The 23,020-nt window shown below is 49.5% G+C and overlaps 1 protein-coding gene across 5 annotated transcripts in view; it reads right to left on the reverse strand.

The window, feature by feature from the left end:
- Positions 1 to 3,789: 3,789 nt before the first annotated feature.
- The window catches only part of CORO2A (coronin 2A), a 68,120-nt gene continuing 48,889 nt past the window's right edge, over positions 3,790 to 23,020 (reverse strand). For 4 of the 5 annotated variants that reach the window (XM_061425776.1, XM_061425773.1, XM_061425775.1 and 1 more), the window contains 10 exons: positions 16,467 to 16,583; positions 15,375 to 15,524; positions 12,718 to 12,897; positions 11,896 to 12,012; positions 11,091 to 11,195; positions 10,271 to 10,367; positions 9,190 to 9,302; positions 8,780 to 8,870; positions 7,737 to 8,011; positions 3,790 to 6,713 (listed from right to left, as the gene is read on the reverse strand). In XM_061425776.1, the coding sequence (XP_061281760.1) occupies positions 6,582 to 6,713; positions 7,737 to 8,011; positions 8,780 to 8,870; positions 9,190 to 9,302; positions 10,271 to 10,367; positions 11,091 to 11,195; positions 11,896 to 12,012; positions 12,718 to 12,897; positions 15,375 to 15,524; positions 16,467 to 16,583 (1,377 nt within the window). In that variant the 3' untranslated portion in view covers positions 3,790 to 6,581. The remainder of the gene's footprint in view (positions 6,714 to 7,736; positions 8,012 to 8,779; positions 8,871 to 9,189; positions 9,303 to 10,270; positions 10,368 to 11,090; positions 11,196 to 11,895; positions 12,013 to 12,717; positions 12,898 to 15,374; positions 15,525 to 16,466; positions 16,584 to 23,020) is intronic. The other variant, XM_061425774.1, reaches the window with a different exon arrangement.

Consider the following 23,020-nt stretch of genomic DNA (forward strand, 5'->3'; position numbering starts at 1 on the left):
AGGGACAGGGGAGCCTGGTGGGCTGCCCTCTTAGGGGTTGCACAGAGTCGGACACGACTGAAGTGACTTAGCAGCAGCAGCAGCAGCAACAGAAGAAGAAGACATTATGTTAAATGAAAAGCCAGGTGGAGAAAGACAAATACTGTACCATATCTAAATATGTGGAATCTAAGGGGGAAAAAAAAGTCAAACTCATTGGAACAGAGAATAGAAAAGTGGTTGCCAGGGGCTGACAGAAAAAGGTAGGGTGGGGGAAAAGGGTACGAATTTTAAGTTACAGAACCCATCAGTTCTGGGGATCTAATGTACAGCATGGTGACTGCCATTAATAACACTATATTGTGTACTTGAAATGTGTTGAGATTGGCTCTCAAATGTTCTTCAGTTCAGTTCAGTCGCTCAGTCGTGTCCGACTCTTTGCGACCCCATGAATCGCAGCACGCCAGGCCTCCCTGTCCATCACCATCTCCTGGAGTTCACTCAGATTCATGTCCATCGAGTCAGTGATGCCATCCAGCCATCTCATCCTCTGTCGTCCCCTTCTCCTCCTGCCCCCAATCCCTCCCAGCATCAGAGTCTTTTCCAATGAGTCAACTCTTCGCATGAGGTGCCAAAGTATTGGAGTTTCAGCTTTAGCATCATTCCTTCCAAAGAACACCCAGGACCAATCTCCTGTAGGATGGACTGGCTGGATCTCCTTGCAGTCCAAGGGACTCTCAAGAGTCTTCTCCAACACCACAGTTCAAAAGTATCAATTCTTTGGCGCTCAGCTTTCTTCACAGTCCAACTCTCACATCCATACACGACTACTGGAAAAACCATAGCCTTGACTAGATGGACCTTTGTTGGCAAAGTAATGTCTCTGCTTTTGAATATGCTGTCTAGGTTGGTCATAACTTTCCTTTGAAGGAGTAAGCGTCTGTTAATTTCATGGCTGCAGTCACCATCTACAGTGATTTTGGAGCCCCCCAAAATAAAGTCTGACACTATTTCCACTGTTTCCCCATCTATTTCCCATGAAGTGATGGGACCAGATGCCATGATCTTAGTTTTCTGAATGTTGAGCTTTAAGCCAACTTTTTCACTCTCCTCTTTCACTTTCATCAAGAAGTTTTTAGTTCCTCTTCACTTTCTGCCATAAGGGTGGTGTCATCTGCATATCTGAGGTTATTGATATTTCTCCTAGCAATCTTGATTCCAGCTTGTGCTTCTTCCAGCCCAGCATTTCTCATGATGTACTCTGCATATAAGTTAAATAAGCAGGGTGACAATATACAGCCTCGATGTACTCCTTTTCCTATTTGGAACCAGTCTGTTATTCCATGTCCAGTTCTAACTGTTGCTTCCTGACCTGCATGTAAGTTTCTCAAGAGGCAGGTCAGGTGGTCTGGTATTCTCATCTCTTTCAGAATTTTCCACAGTTTATTGTTCTTACCATGCACAAAAATGGTAATGTGAGGTGATGGATGTGTTAATTAACTTGATAGTGATGACCAATTCACAATATATTTATATATTAAGTCATTATCTTGTACACCTCAAGAAATCACAAGCAACATAAATATATACAATTTTGTCAATCACACCTCAATAAAGCTACAGGAAAAAAGTCTCAGCTCCTGCCTACAAGGTCCTTGCCTCTTTAACATTTAAAAAATTTTTATTCTTTATTTGGTTGTTCTGGGTCCTCGTTACTGCATGTAGACTTCTCTTGCTGTGCCTTCTCTTGAGGTGGAGCACGGGCGCTAGGGCACACGGGCTCAGTAGTTGTGGCACATGGGCTTCGTTGCCCCATGGCATGTGAGAATCTTCCAGGATCAGGATTGAACCTACAGCAGGCAGATTCTTACCCTCTGGACCACTAGGGAAGTCCCCCTTGGCTCTTAATACCCATGACCTGTCTATGCTACCCTTTGCTTGTTTCCAGACCAGGGAGTAGGTACTTTTCTCTGTGTGGAACACTGTTTTCCTCAAATGCCCTTTGCCTTGTTTACTCCTATTTATCCTTCAGGTTTCTGCCTGAATATCGTTTCCTCCAGGAAGCCTTCCTTGCTTCCCCTCCAAGAGCAGCCTGCAATGTCCCCTACCTTGGCCCTCCCTTTCCTTCCAACCACAACAGAGGACTCTTTGGAGGCCAGGAACTAAATCTGTCTTGCCTGTTTCCCAGGGTGGTTTCTGGCCCAAACAAGTAGGTGTTGTTGTTGTTGTTGTTTGTTGTTTAGTTGCTAAGTCGGGTCTGACTCTTTGCAACTCCCATGGACTATAGTCCACCAGGCTCCCCTGTCCAGGGGATTTCCCAAGCAAGAATACTGAAGTGGATTGCTACTTCCTCCTCCAGGGGGATCTTCCTGACCCAGGGACTGAACCTATGTACTTCCCTGGTGGCTCAGACGGTAAAGTGTCTGCCTACAATGTGGGAGACCTGGGTTCGATTCCTGGGTTGGGAAGATCCTCTGGAGAAGGAAATGGCAACCCACTCCAGTACTCTTGCCTGGAAAATTCTGTGGACGGAGGAGCCTGGTAGTCTACAATCCACGGGGTCACAAAGAGTCGGACACGACTGAGCGACTAAACTTTCCAAACTTTCTCCTGCATTAGCAGACAGATTCTGTACCTCTGAGCCACCAGGGAAGTCCCACCTGTCCTGTAGTCTCCCATAATTCCCCATCTACCAGTCTCAATATCACAACATGGTTAACACAGGGATTCTCTACATAACCTTGCACTTGGTTCCTGGAAGGCCAAGATCACATTTCTTCATTTCTGCACCTCTAAGTCCTTGTGCATGCAGATGGCTCTCAGCAAAAGTTGGTTGTTTGAAAGAATGAAAGGATTTATTTTGGCTGTATGAAACAGTTTCTGAGGCTGTTGGCTTAGCTGATTCTAAACTCTGAGAAAGCAGTGACTGTCTTGCCTACCTGATATTATTCCCAGCACTTTGCCTGGAACCTGGCACTTAGTGGGTAAGTACAAGGGCAGATGAGAATTCCAGGGAGAGCCCATTCAGTATAAGGAGAAGCACTCCATGTTGCCAGAAGTGGGTGAACCTCACTGGTCCTCTTTCCTCTGGACTGTGGGGGGCAATTGGCGCTACTCATCACATCTCCCTGAAACACACTTTTCTCTAACCTTCCAAGATCCCACATCCCCTGGATTTCCTTGCACCCATAGCCACTCCTCTGATGTCATCTCATCCTCCTCAATCTCAAACTGTCCAAAGAGCTCATAGTCATCTCTGCAGGGCACTCCCTAGGCACTGCACCTCTCCATCCAACTGCTTTCCTGGCTTTTCAAAACAGATCTCTCCTGCATCTGTCCCTACAAAATATACTCCTCTCCCAGGCTCCCTCCAAAAGTTCACTGTATGCCATCTTGCTTTCACAAAAGACCTACATTAGTATTTGTTTTCACTAACAGAAAACTGAAGCGGATTTTCCCTTTTATTAAAAAAAAAAAAAAAGGGCAAAAAAGCAAAAAAAAGAAATTCAGCATTTGTTTTGCAGAGTTATTATAGAGGCATCAGGCACCTCCTAGCATCCCAGGCAGTGAGTGTGGCACTGGCAAACTCCTTCTGCGGGAATGACACTCAGCATTCTTAACATTAAGCTGTCTCAGCTTTGAACTGTGTCTGTGAACATCTGTGCTTCGCCTTGACTTATTTTGCATTAAGATAATTGCTTCTTCACTTTTTAGCCATTTTGGCTTATGAAAGGTTTCATGAGCACCTTCTACATTCAGATAGCGAGGGAAACCTGTATTTGTGAAACAAGTCAAGGAAAACTCCATATATTAAAATGTATAGGCAGATGTTTATTATTTTTTTACCTTCTTTCCATTGCACAATTCCACATCTATTTATTTTCACTTTTAGTTTTTTTTTTTTATAAAGGTACAAGGAATTTCAGAAACAATATTAAAATAATCAAAGGATTTCAGGCACGGTTTTGTATTAAAAGCATAGCTCAATTTCTGACTTCCTGCTTCCCTCTATGATACAATCTCAAATGATTGTAGATACACCCCAGAGCTCACCTCCCAGTGCTGTCTTCACTCTCAGAAAGTTCCTGAGTCAATAGTCGGGGGTTCTTAGGGTATGGAGTAAGGAGATGAGTACACAGTCTGCTTGTCCTGAGCCTGAGGGCCCTGCAAATGCTGGGCAAGTCCTACTTCATCAGCCAAGAACAAAAACAATTTTTAAAAAATGGCTTAAAAAAATATCTGATAAAAATTATCTATCTCTCTCCCTTGCTGTGAAATAATTTAAATAATTTATTGTAGATGTAAAAAAAAAAGGAAAAGAAGTTTGTTCATGGATGCCTTCATATTGTTTTTAAGCACGAGGTATGGGTCCCTTAGGGGTGGGGAGAGCTTGAGCAGGAAGGCTCCGTGTGGAGGAGGCATGTGGGCAGCTCCCCAGACAGGACCTCACCTTCCTGCCTTTCAGCTTGTGCCTTGGGCTTGATGATTCTTCATTCTCTGAGGCTAGGTATTCCCTTTTGAACTTGGGGATAGCAGAGCCTAGCTCACCTGTTTAGAGTAGGACGGGTCAGTGAGTGGGGTGAGAGGGCTTTGTAAACTGTGAAGTGCTGGTCACAGATGAGGTGGGGGGAGATAACCCCATTCAGTGGAGCTCTGCTTCCCCGACAATGCCTGAGATTCGGCCTTTGGCAAGCTTGGCAGGACCCAGCAACTTAGTAAACATGACAGGGAACGTGGCATGTGGTGTGTGTGTGGGCAAATGAGGGGACTCAGCCATGGCAAGGGGAGGGGGCCATCAGGAGCACACAGCCTTCATCGTGCTGCAGTCAGGGGTCCCAGAGACCCCCAGGATGATGTTTCTTACTTTTTAGGAGCTTTCAGCGTGGACTTAGAAGATGGGGTTGGAGTCCCAGATCCTGTCTGGCGCTCACTATCCTCATCTTCACTGAAAATAGGTACAGATGCACCAGTCCACTGGGTCTCTGTCCTGTGTTGCAGAATCATCTGGGAACTTAAAAAACATATACCAGGCCAGGCCCTACTTTGGAGATTCTCCATCAGTGGTCTGGGGTTGGGCCTGTACATCTGTAGTTCCTGAAGGCTCCCCAAAGGAATTCAAAGGTACAGCCTGGGTTGAAACATACCAGGCCTGAGTTGCCTCCTGCAGTTCCCATCTTAGTTCCAGGATCACCCTGTGCTTTGGGCAAAACTCATGGCTGGCACAGCCTTGGTAAGGAGGGGCACATTTAACTTCCAGCATTCCCTGCCTCTAGCTGCATTGTTGTACTGACCACTGTGAGAGAGAGCACCTTAGAGAAAGGGCTTAGAATACACAATAGAGAGACACAGAAAAACTGCCAGTTTGGAAGGGAAGTCAGGGTCATCTGGTTCCAGTTCCTTGCCCACTACAGTCATCCCTCCCCAGAAGCCCTCCTGGGTGGGTGCCGATGGGGCTCTCCTGCCACACTTCCAGGGCGCAGGCTCCCCACCTCCTGAGGACCTCTTCTGTTACCTTGGGCTGAACTCTACCTACATCATCCTGGAGGAGGCAGGCTCTATGACCTCAGGGCTTTGGTGGTGGCAGTCAGTGGTCACGGGCACCACTCTGCTGTCTGCATCCCCACCTAAGGGACAGTGTCTACACATATTTGGCTGATTCTGGTTGAAGGGAGAGAGGATGGCCTTCTGTCTGTGTTCCACCATTAGGCGGAACCTTGACTTACTTCCTGGAAATTAAACTTCCTCTGCCCCTATGTTGTTTGAGTTCCTGCAGCAAACCCAGATCATCACCCTGCAAAGTAGCTTTCCTCAGGTCAAGGCCAAGGTTTTTTCATCTCAGGTGGCAGATCCTCTAAAGGACAGCACATTCCAGGGGCCTCCTTGCTCAGATGGAGAAAGTGAGACCAGAGAGCGAATGACTTCTGAGAGGTCACAGAGCAAGTCAGGGGCACAGATGAGGCCAGAACCAATGGATTCCTGACCTGTGGGCTGAGAACCGCACACGTGCTGCCTCACAAACAGCAGACAGACCCAGGAGACCAGGAGCTCAGCCCAGCCCAGCCATGGATTCTCTGGGGATCTTGATTACTTGCCTGTCTCTGGGCCTCAGTTTCCCCACCTATGAAATAAAGAAGCTGGACCATGCCACTTCTTCGCAAACTTCTAATTTTTAGTAGGAGAATTATGTATTCCATAAAAGCCAATGTTACAAAACAAAACAGCCCTCCTGGCTTAATCTTCCCCACCCTGCCTTGCTATGAACCACAGCTTGAAAACCAGAGGCAGCTTCACCTCCTAGGTCCTTCCAGCTCTAACTTTGTACAGCATTGTTTTCCCCTTGAGAAATTATCGTGGACCCTTCAAAACAAGTAAACCGAAGGCAAGGTATCATCTAAAAAGAGTCAATTCAGACACCATTGTTTTAAGAAGGCAAATGGAAAATCGGCAGCAGGTCCCACTGGAATCTTTCAGCGACGAAGAGTTTCATTTCTGGTAAAAAATATAGAAATAGTAGCTGTTCTCGGAGGACCTGTGGTTTGATTCTGGACCTCCTCATGGAGCCGACTGGTGTCCCTGAGGGCGAGGAGGGCAGAGGACTCTGTTCAGAGCCTCGGTGAGTTCATACGCAAGTTTCTGATCTCCAGTTCCAACTGTTTGGCCTGGACCTCCCGCTGGGTCACCAGCTCCCGGAGCCTTCGGATCTCGTCTTGTTGCCGATAGAACATCTGCAGCAGCTGGGAGAGCACAGAGCAGAGCGGACGGTCACTGGGCTGTCCTGGGATGCAAGGGTGCAGGACCCCAGCAGAAAGCACTGACATTGCCCCTTTGTCACTCAGAAAGGGGGGTGATGATATGAACATGGCTGAGACTTGAGGGGGCAGCCACGGTAGATCTTTTACAAAAACCTTGTTTTCTTCACCCAGGAAATGAAATTCAAAAAAGAACTGACGTTTCAGATATTTCTTGTTTCCTTAGATTTCCCCACGGGTGGAGAAAAGGGTACTTGACCCTGAAGTTCTAGAGACTGGAGTTTTCACCACCACTAACCTGTGTGACCTTGGACAGGTTACTTACCCCTCTGAATTTCAGTTTCTTCCCCTGGAAACTGGGGGTCAGAAAACTAACCTCAGCATTATTACAATTGCTGCCAGTGTACAGGATGGCACTAGATGTTGGGTGTTTCCCCTAAGGATCTCTGTTATTCCACTGAATGCAGACAACACCCCATGAGGGCGGGAAGTAGTATTAATGCTCCCATGTCACCACTGTGGAAACTGAGGCTGGGGGGGATTCAGCCCCTGAGTCCCAGAATTAGCGCTCAGGAGAGCCAGACTCAGAATCCCTCCATGAGACACCAGCCCTTGTATCTGTTAGCTGCTACTTACTCTCGGGGCTGTTGAGAAAACACAATCAGATGATGCGAGTGCCTATCTAAGTGGGACCCAGCACATGGTGGGCACTTAATAAAAGTTGACTCTAAGAGCACAGAAAATCCTAGAGAGTCAGAACCGGAAGGGACTTTAATATCCAAGTCAAACCCTTGTCTTTTTACAGATGGTTCCTCACCATCTGTAAGTAAACCCACCATATCTTGGCATGTGGGTGGTGCTCATGACCTGCTTGTTAAGTGAACCAGCAAGGTGAGTTAAGTGGCCAGGCCAGGCCACACCGTGGGTCATTTTTCTCACCCTCACTTTCTCCCTCCCCTCCCCAGCTGCTCCCCTCCCTTGGTAGACCCAGCCCCGCCATGTTCGCACCTCGTTCTCTGTCTTTGGTGGGGGGCATTCGAAGATGTCAAAGCCATCTGAGAGCCAGGTTTTCTTCTCCTCCTGTCTGTGTTCTGCCGCCCACCTTGGCGCCTTCTCCTCTAGTAGGGAGAAGGGCCTCCGGCCATCCTCTGCAACCAGGCTTTCTGTCTGGTTGAAGAGATGAGGCGAGGTGGGGGCCGTGGGCATGGAGAGGGTTCTCTCTGAGGGTAGAGGCTGCGGGCTCAGAGGCTCGGCACCAGGCCTAAGGGACATCAGGACGGGCTCTGGGAGGGAAGCAGAGGGCTGTGAGAGGCTGGAGAGCCCCTGAACAGACGGGCCTGAGGGGTGCTGACACACACGGAGCCGCACACAGACACAAAGATACATGCCACACGGGTGGCCCCATGCAGACAGGCACAAGCCCACAGGCTAGAGCAGAGTGCAAATGTACACTCATGTGATAAAGCGAGGCTTGGTTTGCAGGGGCTGCCCCAGAACACCATGAGCTCCTCCTGCCTGTGCTGCACTCTGCCATCTACCAGTTCACGAATTCTCCCAACACCCACCTCCCACTGTGCAGGCCCTTGTGTTGGCAGACCCAGGAGGGAGGGTCAGGGCAGGCAGAGGGGCAGAAGGGCCCGGGAAGGGGCCACTGCCTACAGGGTCTCTGGGGTTAAAGAGTAATTGCAGAAGTGGTGGGAGGATGGGCAGGGGATCCAGCTGGGACTGTCCAGTCACTCTGCATAGTCCAGGGTATAAAGACATTTCCCATGGAGCAAAATTCCTTGAACTGGGGAGAGTTTCCTGAGCCATTGGGGGCAAGCCCCTTCCTGCCTCGATCCGCATATATGCATCCTAATGGCCAGAGTCTCACCAACTGGACCCCCAGGAAAGGCCCCTAGTTGCTCTTAACCAACTGTCAACCACCAATCCTCTGGGGTTATGGGTTATGGGAAGACACAAATATCAGCCAGACCCTCTCAGCCACTTGGGGCCACTGGACACTCCAGTGTCCCCCACATTCACCTGGGCCTTTTCTCTGCCTTCCTCACCTTTATTCATCCCACTGAGCCACTCCTGGGCTGTCAGAGAGGGCTGGGCACTGGCCGTGGGCGGGTAGATGTCCTCTTGGTAAGATTCTGACTGCAGGAGCAATCAGGACAGTGAGAGTGGGGATGGTTGGGGGAACCTCTTAGAGAGCCTGGGGTACAGACTCTCCCCCCGACCCCTGTGAGTGGAGGAAACTGAGGCCCATAGCAAAGGCACGTGCCCCAGGTCGCGGAGTAACTTAAGAGCAGCAGTAGCGGGGAGGGCACACTGACCATGAGAAAGGCTTCCCTTTGAGGGGGGGCCATCAGCCTCCCGGTGGATCCCCAGGGGGATGGGCTCCAGGCTCCAGATCCCAGGCTCCTCCTCCTCCAGGAGGGGTTCCTCCCTTGGAGATGGCTCCTACTGCCCTTACCCGTCGGGGTACAATCATGGATACGGGCTCGATGAGGCTTTTGGTTGTGATCAACTTGTAGAAACGGAAGATCTCACAGGAGGACACGTCGAGACCTCTCTTTGGCATAACACCTGTGGGTAGATGACGGAAGAGGGCCAAGGGATTCCTCAGCTGGGGCCTGGGGCAGCAGGGCCCCAGGGTGAGTGGCAAAGCCAGGCTGCACACCTGGATGTGAACAGAGACCACCCTCCTCCCACTGTTCTTCCCTCAACAAAGCGTCCTACATTGGGTCAGGCCCTGTGCTGGGGAAATGGGGTTGGAACCATCAGACTTTGCCTCCCATCTTCAAGGATTTTAGCCAGACTTTTACAGGAAGTGTGATCTGCTCTAGGCCTTCCATCACTATCCCCACAGCTCCCAACCCAGATGGTCTTTATAAAAAAAAAAAATGTATTTATTTAAGTTGTGCCACTTTAAAAAAAAATTTAGGTTGCACTGAGTCTCAATTGCAGCATATGGACACTTAGTTGCGGCATGGGGGGCCCAACCAGGGATTGAACCCAGGCCCCCTGCATTGGGAGTGTGGAGCGTGACCTGCTGGACCACCGGGGAATTCCCCTAGATGCCCTTAATACAGCGACTCCAGCTTCCCTTTGATTAATGTCAGCATGCTCTTATCTTTCTCCATTTACTTTTAATCTAGCTGTGTCTTTATGTATAAGTGGGTTTCTTGTAGAGGGCGCAGAGCTGCATCCTGTCTTGTTTTGTTTCTTACCCCTAAACATACTTAAAAACTAGGGCCTCTCTTAGGTCAGTGTCCCCCATCTTCTTGCTACTGTTGTAACTGCTCAACTTTCAGCTACGACACCTTCATACTCTCCCCATGCCTTGCTCGGCTTCCCTTTTGGCTCCTCAGGTCTTGCCTCCTCCAGGAAGCCGTCCCTGGCTTCTTCCTGCGTGCTCCCAGAGAACATCCCACATACCTCAAGTAGAGCTCCCATTGACTCAGAGTGTTGACCTGCGCTGCTTTTAGGGTGGGTCCTGCAGCTGACTCATCCCTGTCTCCCAGGCCCCCGTGGCCTCCGTGTCCCACACTCACCGATCCCCTTCTGTGGATTATAGGAGTGGTATTCCGTCAGGTAGTTCAGGTGAGGTTTGTTGGCACTGATCTCATAGTAGTGGATGTTCCTGTCTCCCTGCGGGAGAGAGGGTACCATTCAGGGCCGGGTCCTGCAAGCCCCCTGCCTGGCCCCACTGCCACACCTCAGAAACCTGATGCTCACTATGAGTGATGAGTCGGCAGAGCCACCTCACACAGGGCATACCAGGGAACGGTCACCAAGGCAGCAGGGGGTCCTCACTTTAACACTCAATCCCCCCAACCATGACCCAAAGCCCACCCGTGTGTCTCCAAGGCAGAGGCTTGGGGAGCACAGACCTGAACCCCACTCCATCCAAGAGCTGCACACGAAGGTCAAAAGTGCAGTGTCCTGAGACGATCCAGTGGGTCTTACCCCTGGGGCACTTCGGGTTGTCATTGTCATAATGACTGGGTGGGCGGGTGGCTGCTGTGCCTGACACTGGGGTGAGGGGCCAGGGATGCCGAGTACAGGACAGTCCTACCCGGTGAAGACCCCCTCTGCCCAAATTCGAAGGTGCCCCTGCCAAGAAACACCAACTGGTCCCTCCTCATCTGGACCCAGAATTGCGGGGTGAGGGGGCGGTCAACTAGCTCAGGGTGTCTGGCCAAAGCCCTGGCCCCAGGTGTTCCTGTGGAGCCAGGAAGGTGGGAGAGGGCTGGGGGCTCACCACAGGGGTAGAGGATCCAGCCACTCTTGCCTGGCCCTGCCCCTGCCTTGCACTCCAAGGGCCCCAGGCCAGTGGGACCAGGCAGCGCCTCCCTCCTGTGCCAGACTGACCTTTCCCACCACGTAGAGCATGTTGGTGTCCGCATCATAGAAGGGAAATAGCACACCTGAGGAGCCATCGAGGTCCACCTCTGTGACAGGCACAGAGAGGTCATCCTGCAAAGGAAGGAAGACCAGGAAGGCCTGTGGGTCACTCATTGAGGACCTTGGTGGTGCTAACATAAGAATTCCTGCCCCAGGGCTCTGTGTGTGTGTATGTGTGTATGTGTGTGTGAGAGACAGACCACCTCCTTTTGCCTTGCTGGCATTTTGCCTTTAACAAATCACTTCTCATATGCATGATGTCATTCCAGCCTTCGTCCTCCTGTATTATATCTACTATGAGGCAAAGAGATTCAGAGATAGAGAAGTCTGTTCAACTCTGGACAAGAGCTCCTTGAAATCAATACTACTTGGCCCGGTCTTCACCCCCTTCCTCACCCCCACCCACGTTGAACAGGCAGCTCTTCTTGCTCACATGCCTCCCTATTTCATCCTAAGTCCTTGCTCCAGCTGTTCCTCCCATCCAGAAGGCCCTTTGCTTCTCCCACCCAACCCCGAGTCCCGGTCCCAGGCCCAGCCACCTCCCCTCCCTGACATCAAGGCTTCTCCTAAGTCTTAACCCCTCCCCCTCCTCGAATGACAAGATGCACAAGGTCTGGGTGAGTGCCATCAGGCTGCTGGCACCTCCCTGGTTGTCATCAATCAGTTTGGTCAGTGAGCGAATGCATGAATGAACAGATGAAGCAGCACTCGGCTAAGGGGTGCTGGGGAGGGTGCAGCGAGGGGCATTGGTAGGGCTGCTCTGGTGACTCACCTGGTCCCAAAGAGCCATCTGCCGGTTGTTCCACCGGGATGTGCCTGTGGACAGCAGCTTCTTCAGGTTTCCCAGAAACAGCACTTTGTTGGCCCGGTGCCCTTTATAGTTGGCTTCCTGGAGTGACATGTGTGGTCAGGGACTCCTTGGCTTCCACCCAAAATGCCTTCTTTTCTCATCCCAGCTTTGCCTGGGGGAATCCTTCCAGAGGCACCACCTCCAGGAAGCCTTCCTGGATCTTTCCCATCCACATAAAGTCTCTCCCACTATTTTTGTTGCGGGTTCTTTTTTTAAATTAAGACAGAGGCAGACTTCAGCCCAGCTCCATGTTTTTGCTAAGATTATTATTGAGCATTCACTACATGCAAGTGGGTACTGTCACCTGGGTTATTTCATTTAAACTTCCCAGAAGAAGGACTAATGTCCTATTGTTGCAGATGAGAAAATAAAGCCTCAGAGAGCAGAAAGCGCTTGTCTAAGGTCACACAGTGGACAGCAGTGGTACCTTATGGTCTCCTGACTCCATGTCATGCCTCTTAACAAAGCCAAGGCATATTGACAGCTTTGGAGTTAGACCAGGTTCAAGTCTCAGCTTTCAGTGTGGGCAAGTCCCTTAGCCTTTCTTAAGTCTTACTCTTCTCATCTGAAAAATGGGTATGATATATTCAACACCTCCCAACAGATGGGGATAACATGCATAAAGACTTTGGCTAGAACACTGACAGCATTACTGCTCTCTTCTCAGAAGCCCCTATGCTTCCCCCATGCCCACTCCACTTCTTGCTCCTCCGATCCCAAGCTGGACCCCAGCCCAGCACTAACCTGAAGGACGGTCCCTGCTCGGGGGTCTAAAACCCGAATCTTGCGGTCTTTACAGGCAGTGGCCAGCAGGCTGCCGTTGGTGTTGAAGGACATGGAAAGGATCACATCTTGGTGACAGTTAATTGTCTTCACGGGGCTCATGATTACAGACTCCTTTGAATCCAGGTTCCAGACCATCACCTGCACAGCAGAGAGCCAGCTCTGAACCCAGCCCCACCCCCAGCCCCGTCCCAGTCCCCACAGTCACACGACAGCCAGGCTGCAGTGAAACATGGTATCCCCAGAGGGAAGCCACAGATGGCAGTCTGGCCAAAAGGCCTCGGGTGAGAGGATGGATCTGCCCGCTGAAGTGGCCACGTGGCAGGAGGGGGAAGTCAGCAGTCAGGCTGTCTAGCAGTGAAAAGAAAACACCATCTGCTTGGAGCAATGAAACATCCATGCTGGGAGGACCCCAGGGAACCAGCTAATCCAGGGGGTTTCAAACAGTCATTAGCAACAGTTTCCACCGCACAGTTAATAAGGGATGCTGTGTTTAGCTGCACAGGCTGTGCAGTGCACAGCTCCAGGGCAACCCATTCCCATAGTCCAAGATGTGAACAGAGCCCCCTCGAGTTGTGTACAGATAAAACTGTACAACCATAAGCAGTGATGTAAAAGGCGCTCAGTCATGTCTGATTCTTTGCACCCTATGGACTACAAGTCCATGGAATTCTCCAGGCCAGAATACTGGAATGGGTAGCCTTTCCCTTCTCCAGGGGATCTTCCCAACCCAGGTTTCTCACATTCAGGCAGATTCTTTACCAGCTAAGCCACAAGGGAAGCCCATAAGCAGCAGCACACCCTATCTAAACAGATAACAGAGCACTTCTGATCAGAATGGGGTAGAGGACCTTTCAACCACTCCCATCCCACCCTCTTATCCATCACAGAGGCTTCTGAGGTGCCTCTGTAAAGCCTTATAGAGTTGTGAAAGGAAGAGTTTAGAAGTTATGATGGCATCAACCCCATTTGTGTACAGACTGAGGCCCAGAGAAGAATAGGGACTTTCCCAGGTCACACTGCAAGTCAGAGACTGAGTGGGAACAGAATCAAGATCTCCTATGCTGTGAATTTTCTCATTCCATAGGGCCCACAGCTTGCTAACTTGACAGTCAATGAAGGAGGGTGAGGCATCTCTGAGCAGGGTCCAGCTCACCCCCTCCAGGAAGACTAATGGATTGAACACAGTAATGGATTTGTCCCACACCAAAACTTATGTCTACCTGAAACCTCAGAATATGACCTTATTTGGAAATAGGGTTTTCACAGATTTAATGAGGTCTTGAGAAACCTATATGCAGGTCAGGAAGCAACAGTTAGAACTGGACATGGAACAACAGACTGGTTCCAAATAGGAAAAGGAGTACGTCAAGGCTGTATATTATCACCCTGCTTATTTAACTTATATGCAGAGTACATCATGAGAAATGCTGGACTGGAAGAAACACAAGCTGGAATCAAGATTGCCAGGAGAAATATCAATAACCTCAGATATGCAGATGACACCACCCTTATGGCAGAAAGTGAAGAGGAACTAAAAAGCCTCTTGATGAAAGTGAAAGAGGAGAGTGAAAAAGTTGGCTTAAAGCTCAACATTCAGAAAACTAAGATCATGACATCCCATCCCATCACTTCATGGCAAATAGATGGGGAAACAGTGGAAACAGTATCAGACTTTATTTTTAGGGGCTCCAAAATCACTGCCGATGGTGACTGCAGCCATGAAATTAAAAGACACTTATTCCTTGGAAAGAAAGTTATGACCAACCTAGATAGCATATTGAAAAGCAGAGACATTACTTTGCCAACAAAGGTCCATCTAGTCAAGGCTATGGTTTTTCCAGTGGTCATGTATGGATGTGAGAGTTGGACTGTGAAGAAAGCTGAGCGCCGAAGAATTGATGCTTTTGAACTGCAGTGTTGGAGAAGACTCTTGAGAGTCCCTTGGACTGCAAGGAGATCCAACCAGTCCATTCTAAAGATCAGTCCTGGTGTTCTTTGGAAGGACTGATGCTAAAGCTGAAACTCCAATATTTTGGCCACCTGATGCGAAGAGTTGACTCACTGGAAAAGTCTCTGATGCTGGGAGGGATTGGGGGCAGGAGGAGAAGGGGACGACAGAGGATGAGATAGCTGGATGACACCACCGACTCGATGGACGTGAGTTTGAGTGAACTCCGGGAGTTGGTGATGGACAGGGAGGCCTGGCATGCTGCAATTCATGGGGTTGCAAAGAGTCGGACAAGACTGAGCGACTGAACTGAACTGAATTGAAAGAGGTATCAATACAAGGAGGCTATACTGGATTTGGGTGGGCCCTACAATGACCGATGTCCTTATAAGAAGAGAAGACACATAGATACACAGAGAAGAAGACAGAAGATGGAGGCAGAATGCAGTGATGCAGCTATGAACCAAGGAATGCTTGGAGCCCCTAGAAGCTAGAAGAAGCACAGAAGGACTCTTCCCTATAGCCTTTGGAGAAAGCATGGCCCTCCTAACATCTTGACTTTGGATTTCTGGCCTTCAGAACTGTGGAAATACATTTCTGTTGTCTTAACCCACCCAGTGTGGTTCTATGTCAGGGGAGCCCCAGGAGACTAAATACACAAACCCACCTTGTAGTCGTAGCCGGAGCTGAAGAGGATGTTGGCAGCTGTGGGGTGCCACTCCACCAGGCCCACTTTGCGGGCGTGGCCCACCAGCTCCTTCCTGAAGGCTGTGAGATTCTTGGTCAGCAGCTGCTTGGGGATGTCCCAGATTTTAATCTGTCAGGAGAGACATAGCCCAAGGGTAGTTATTAGCTGGGGTCCCCTCGTACCCCGACAACCCTGAGCAACAACATTGGCACTGCCCCACAGAAGGGCCAGGGCAAGTCTCTCTGAATCTACCTGTCATTCAGTGGAGAGGCAGCTGGGGCTCCTCAGAGGGACAGGGGCTTTCCCAAGGTCCTCCAGCCCAAGCAGGGGCTGGAGATGAGCCCAGGCTTCTGGGAACCTGTGCTATCCTAACTGGTAGGTGAGTGGATGGGCCATAGACCTGATTCCCAGGCTGGAGATCACAGCAAGTCCACCTCTCAGCCTATAGAGAATATCCCTCAGAGTACAGTGGTCCCAAAGGCTCAGGGGAGAGCTCTGAATGCCAAGAGGAAGGGTTTATGCTATATCCTCAGGGTACTGGGAAGCCAGCGCAGTCTCTGGAGCAGGACAGGGCAGGGACAACCCCCAACCCCTTCTGTGAGAGAGGCCCCCTTGGATGGCCCAGAAGAGGAAGACTAAAGGTGAGAAGGTAGGTATTTAATGCTCCCAGTCTTATCCTTTTAAATCTTCCGTCTAAGTAAGATCTTCCTTCCCCACTGTCTATGAGATTATATGGCATAATATTTTCAAGCCACAGTAAAAAATGCCCTTCACAGCATTTTATAGTTTCCCCAGAAGATGTGCATTCCCATCAGGAAATGACACTGATCTGCATTGGATGGTTGGGAGCTATTAGGCCCATTTTATAGATGGGGAGACTGAGGCCCATAGAGAGGAGGGGTGGCACCCCAAGTCCCACGGAGCCCAGAACTTCTATCTAATTCATGCCCTCCTCACACAGTGACCTCACCTTGTCAAGGATGGAGGAGTCAGGAGCGTCAGAGATGCATCCAGATGCCATTCTATCTCCCTGTACCCCAGCCCCACTCCTCTCGGGAAAGGAGCACTCACCGTGGCATCTTCAGAACAGGAGGCGATCTCAAAATCATTGAAAGGGTTCCATTTGACATCTAAGACATTCCCTCTGTGCCCGCAGACCTTTGGGTAGTGGGGGTCCAACTTTCCTGTCTGTAAAACAGTACCCAGGGAGGTTGAGGAGAGGATGTGGCTAATTCCACTTTAGCATCTGGAGGAGAGTCACTAGGGCAGCCAGCAGTCACTGAGTGGACAGGAAGATGTAGAGGGCAGAGCTAGTAGTGAATCCAGGACTTACCACTAATCCCGGTGTGATCCTGGGGGAGTCACAACACCTCTCGGAGCCTCAGGAAAATGGAGGCAGTAACAGATATTTCAGAGAGTTCGAGTGAGGGTCATAGGAGGTGAGGGATGGGAAGGGTCCAGCGCAAATGTCTAGCACACGGTAGGTGTTTAATAAAAGGACATTTCTCTTCATATACTGCTGGCAGGAATGCAGAAATGGTGCAGCCACGGAGGAAAACAGTCTGGCAGCTCCTCAAAAGGCTAAACAGAGTTACTGTATGACCCCATAATTCACTCCTAGGTACAGCCCCGAGAGAAATAAAGACATACGTCTACAAAAAAAACGGTACACCAATGTTCACAGCAGCATTATTCAAAATAGCCCAAAGGTGGAAACAACCCAAATGTCCATAAATGGATAAATGGATATATAAAACCGTAGTGTATTCATACAATGAAATATTTTTCAAAAAAGGGAATGAAGTCATGTCCAACTCTTTCCGACCCCGTGGACTATAGCCCACTAGGCCCCTCTGTCCATGGGATTCTCCAGGGAAGAGTACTGGAGTGGGTTGTCATTTCCTCCTCCAGGGGATCTTCCCAACCCAGGGATAAGAACCTGCGTCTCCTGCATTGCAGGCAGATTCTTTTATCGCTGAGCCACCCAGGAAGCCCCAGTATATTCATAAAATGAAATACGTTCAAAAAAGGGAAGGAAGTACGGGCACAGGCTACAACGTGGGTGAACACTGAAAACATCATGCTAGCTGACAGACACCAGACATAAAGAGCCACATATTGCATGATCTGCTTAGATGATCTACCAGATGTAGTTCTGCTGCTTGAGCAAAGAAGCACACTCCCTGGTACCTAGAATTCTGAACCCTGACTGATACATGTGAGAAGTCCAAGATAGCGGTAATTCCCTGGCTGTCCAGTGGTCAGGACTCTGCGTTTTCACTGCTGGGGGCCTGGGCATGTCTCAAGTTGGGGAACTAAGATCCCAGAAGCTTCTAGGTGTGACAACAATAACAAAAATCCAAAATAGTTAATCCATAGAGACTGAAAGCAGACTAGTGGTTGCCTAGGGCATGGGGAGTGACTGCTAATGGGTATGGGGTTTCTGGGGGTGACGAAGTTATTTTCAAATTAGTGGTGATGGTTACACAGCATGTGAATATCTAAAACCCACTGAATTATACAGTTAAATGGTGAATTTTACAGTATGTGAGTTATGAAAGTGAAAGTCGCTCAGTCATGTCCAGCTCTTTGCGACCCCATGGGCTATACAGTCCATGGAATTGTCTAGTCCAGAATACTGGAGTGGGTACCCTTTCCCTTCTCCAGGGGATCTTTCCAACCCAGGGATCGAACCAGGTCTCCCAGATTGCAGGTGGATTCTTTACCAGCTGAGCCACAGAGGAAGCATATGAGTTATACTTCAATTAAAAAGAAAGGGTGGGTTTTTCCTGGGGCACAGTGGTAAGAATCCACCTGCCAATGCAGGAGACACAGGTTCAATCCCTGATCCGGGAAGATCCCATATGCCATGGAGCAACTGAGGCCGTGCACGACAACTACTGAGCTGGTGCTCTAGGGCCAGGGAGCTCAAACTACTAAAGCCTGTGCACCCTTAGAGCCTGTGCCCCACAACCAGAGAAGCCACCACAATGAGGAGCCTGCGTACCGCAGCTAGAGAGTAGCCCCCATCCACCGCAGAAAAGCCTGCGCGGCAACACAGACCCAGCACAGCCAAAAATACATGAATCAAAAAAAGAAAAAAGAAAGGGCATTTCCTCCCTTCCCCTCTTTCCTGCCGAGAATTCCTGTCTAGGGGCTGGGAGGACACACAAGTTTCACAGCCCTGCAGCGGAGAACTCTTGGGTCATAAGAAAACTACACCAGTTCAAGCACAGAAGCTGGCAGCTGGCAGGGACCAACACACTGATTTTACGCATCACACTGCATGGCCCTGGCAGTACAGGGCCCAGAACGCCCTCTGCCTGCCAACGCAGACACCGCCCACATCCACTGCCCAGCCTCAGGTGTTAGAGCCCGCCCACCGGAAGGCTCCACCCTTATATCTAAGTGAAGGAGACAGGGGAGAAGAAAACTGGCTGACACCCACCCATCTGGCAGATTATTACAAGGAGCCTGGAGGACAGGCCCAGTGCAAAGTGCTGGGTGAATATGAGACGCAGTACTTGACCTCACACAATAGTCTCGGGGACATTTAAAAATGTATTTTCAAGGACAGAGTGAACTCAGGGAACACCCACAGGCTCTTCTTCCCTCACCTGCCCAACTCTGCAGAGCCCCCTGCACTCTTGTGGGATGTCCTGAGACCATGCCCAAGGGAGAGGAAGCAAAGACCAGGGACGCTCTATGGCTTTGCCTCCTAGGGCTACAGAGAGGGCAGCTGCCGTGACTACAGACATAGGACATCCTATTACTCTGGCAAACTAGGAGACAGACACGTGAGCCTCTGGTTCATGCATCTTAGCTCTGAAAACAGGCCATGGTCCCAGGCTCCCCTTCAGAAATCCTCTGCCCAATTCTGATCTCATTCCTTGGGAAAGAGTCTTAGACATCTCTCCCTAGACTGGATCCCTTCCAGGAGAGGGAACTCTATAAAGCACATTATTTGACAAATTGGGACTTGAATGGTAGATAAAAGTATTATAAAGCTCAACTGAGTGAATTTGACAATGTACTGTGGGTATGTAAGAAAAAATTCCTATTTTTAGGAAACATAGTAGTATTTAAGGATAAAGGGAAAAGATATAGGTAACTTACCATCAAAGGGTTTAGAAAATAAAAAAGTACTTTCACATACATTGGAAAAGATCCTGAGGCTGGGAAAGATTGAAGGCAATAGGAGAAAGGTGGCAGAGGATGAGATGGTTGGATAGCATCACCAACGCAATGGACATTAATCTGAACAAACTCTGGGAAATAGTAAAAGAGAGGGGAGCCTGGCATGCTGCAGTCCATGGGGCTGCAAAGAAGTGGACATTGCTGAGCGACTAAACAACAACAGACATTCAGAGAGAGAGAGGGAAAATAAAAGCTTCGGATGTGTCATTTGATAGTGCTGTGTGAGGAGGTGAGCAAAAGATCAATTTCTTTCAGATGGTTTAGCCTTCTTCTTGGATGAAGAAAACGGGCCCCCGGGCAGGGAGGAGAGCAGCAAGGCAGCACCTGGAGGGAGGGCCCTGCAAAGAGATCTCTGCACCCACAGGCCCAGCTCAGGTCTCCATGGGACCATCTTTCCAGCCACTACGTCATTCTCTACTGTCCTAAAAGATGACTAATAATCTCTTCCTTGCAGGGTGATGAGGGTAAAATGACGTACTGTAGCTGAAAAGTCCAACAGTGATCTCCTATAGTAAGTGCTCAAATAAGAGCTTTTATTATATGTACATGTGTGTGTACACGCACATGCATGCGTGCTAAGTTGCTTCCGTCGTGTCCGATTCTTTGTGACCCTAGGTACTGTAGCCTGCCAGGCTACTCTGTCCATGGGATTCTCCAGACAAGAATACTGGAGTGGGTTGCCAACATACACATACATCTACATATGTGTATATATACATGTATATATATATATATATATTTTTTTTTTTTATAAAAGTTTTTGGTTGTGCCTCTTGGAATGAGGGATCTTAGTTCCTCCCTGACTAGAGATGGAACCCACATCCCCTGCATTGGAAGCACAGAGTCCTAACCATTGGACAGCCAGGGAAGTCCCACACATGTACACTAAAGTTGAGAAAAAAAGACTGGAAGGAAATGCATCAAACTGTTATTCATGGTTATCTCTATATGGTGAGCTAAATGGGTGTGGCTTTTTAAAAATCATCCTCTGTATCTTAAAATTTTTTTTTCTAAACTATAAAAACTGTGTAAAATTTTGCAATAAAAAGGTATTTAAGAGGGACGTTCAAGAGGGAGGGGACGTGTATACCTATGGCTGATTCATGTTGATCTATGGCAGAAACCAACACAACATTGTAAAGCAATTATCCTTCAATTAAAAATAAATAATTTTTTTTAAAAAAGATATTTAAGACAAGACTACAGACTTTCTGAAAAGATCAGGTCCTTGCAGGATTAGCTAAAAATTTCTGATAAAACTGCAGTGTCTGAGGGGCTCTGCGATCAGGAATGGTAAAAAACACAGCAAAGCTCAACTGGCATGCACCTGTGGCAGGCATTACTAATGGATCACTGACCACCCCCACCCCCACGCCCACGCCCAGGCTGGAGGAGGAACTTGCCCAGGGTCATGGGGAAGGTGAAGGGCAGAGTTGGGCTGGAGCCCAGGGCGAGCCTGTGGCATACTCACTGTGGTCTGAGGGAGCACCAGCCCTGTCTGAGTCAGTGTCCTGACCCCCTTCCTGCACACAGCCTTTCCCTTCTCTTGGATCATTTCCTGGGCCAAAGGGCCAAAGAAGTCAGCAGCACTGTCTTTGGCTGTGGCCTACCCAGGTGCTCTCAAGGCCTTGATCTCTGCACTCTGGCCCAGGCCAAGCCCCAGTTTCTGCCCTGAGAAAGGTTTCTCGAGGGAGCTGATTGTCCCTGGCCTTGGCTGACTGGAGGCAATGTGCCCAGGAGCCCCGTTCAGACTCCAGACTCCAGACTCCAGCTCTGTGAGCCTCAGACTCGGAGGTACCTGAGAGCCAGGCCTGGCTCTGGTGGGCACTCCTCCCAGGCCTCCAAGAGCAGAGGCCCCAGCCCCACACAGCTTCTCTTCCTTCTCAGTGAACAAAGGATGGCAGGCGGTCCCCAGAGGCTGGTCGGCCCTGTGCCTAAGAGGGTTTCTGTGGGAGGACCCACATTAATAGACATTAGCCAGTCTGATGGGCTATTGACCAGGCTGCTAAAAGCCCTGTCAGGACAGGGATATTTATAATCCAGAGGCCATTGCTGCCTTTCAGCCCATTAGGCCAGCAGTCAGCCAAGGACAGGACTCTGATTTATGGATGTGCATGCGTGCGTGTGTGTGTGTGTGTGTGTGTGTGTGTGTGTGTGTGTAGGCTCTAAATGGAGGCTTCCCAGGTGGTGCTAGGGGTAAAGAACCTGCCTGCTAATGCAGGAGATGTAAGAGATGTGGGTTCGATCCCTTAGGAAGATCCCCTGGAGGAGGGCATGGCAACCCACTCTAGTATTCTTGCCTAGAGAATCCCCATGGACAGAGGACCCTGGAGGGCTATGGTCCATAGGGTTGCAGAGAGTCGGACACGACTGAAGTGACTTAGCGCACACAGCACAGACTCTAAATCAGAGGAGACACACCTGTCCTCCTCCTAGACGCCAGGGAGCTGCTCAGCCTGGAGAGACAGCACCTCCGAGTCTCTGAGGGGCTGTCCCGGGGCAGATGGGGTGGACGGGACGGTAGGACCCAGAAGGCAGGAGCCAGGTGGGGTGGGACAGGAGAGGCTGTGGGGTTACTATCGTGACCTTAGGGCTCACAGGGAACCTGCCTCTCGGTCAGTTTCCTCATCTACAAAGTGGCAACAGTAGTAGAATCTCAGGGCGGATGTGAGGATTAAATGAGTTCATACACATACAGTGCTTAAGACTCTGTCTCGGGAATTCCCTGGTGGTCCAGTGGTTAGGACTCAGAGCTTTCACGGCCAAGGCCAGGGTTCGTTTCCTGGTCGGGAAACTAAGTTCCCACAAGCTGTGTGGCATGACCAAATGAAAAAAAAAAAAAAAAGACTCTACCTGGTACATGGTGAGCTTTCAGGAAATTCACTAATGTAAGTTCATCAGAACTAATCACAATTACCCAGCTTTATTGTTGCTCAGTACTTTGCAGGGGCCAGGATGTACTTAGTGAGGCCAAGGTGTCCTCAGTGAATGCACTCAAGTACATTATTACATCTATAAGGAACATGTTTGCAAGTATTTTTCTTTAGGAACTATAATTTCAGGAGTCATTTATGTGCGAGGCCCTGTGCTATGGGCTCTGCTCAATTATTTAATTTCCCTCCAGCCACCCCAGGAAGCAGTGCAAGAATCCCCATTGAGAACGCAGAAGCTGGGGATAGCAAGGGTTCATAATCAGAGCCACTCCAACCACGGCAGAGCCGTGAGAACTGGGAATGCTTTCTCTCACTCATGGTCTGTCTCTTGCTATCCTCACACCATAGTTATCATCACATCATGCAGGCCTTTCAGTGAGGACCTACTATGTGCCAGATCTTATGTCCCATGCAAGTGGCGGCAGAAGATGAATTACTCATGATCTGTGCCCTCCAGGAGCCGCCAACTTGTGGAGGAGGCAAGATATAGTTGTA

The sequence above is a fragment of the Bos javanicus genome, chromosome 8 (assembly GCF_032452875.1).
Source record: "Bos javanicus breed banteng chromosome 8, ARS-OSU_banteng_1.0, whole genome shotgun sequence".
Classification (NCBI taxonomy): Eukaryota; Metazoa; Chordata; class Mammalia; order Artiodactyla; family Bovidae; genus Bos; species Bos javanicus.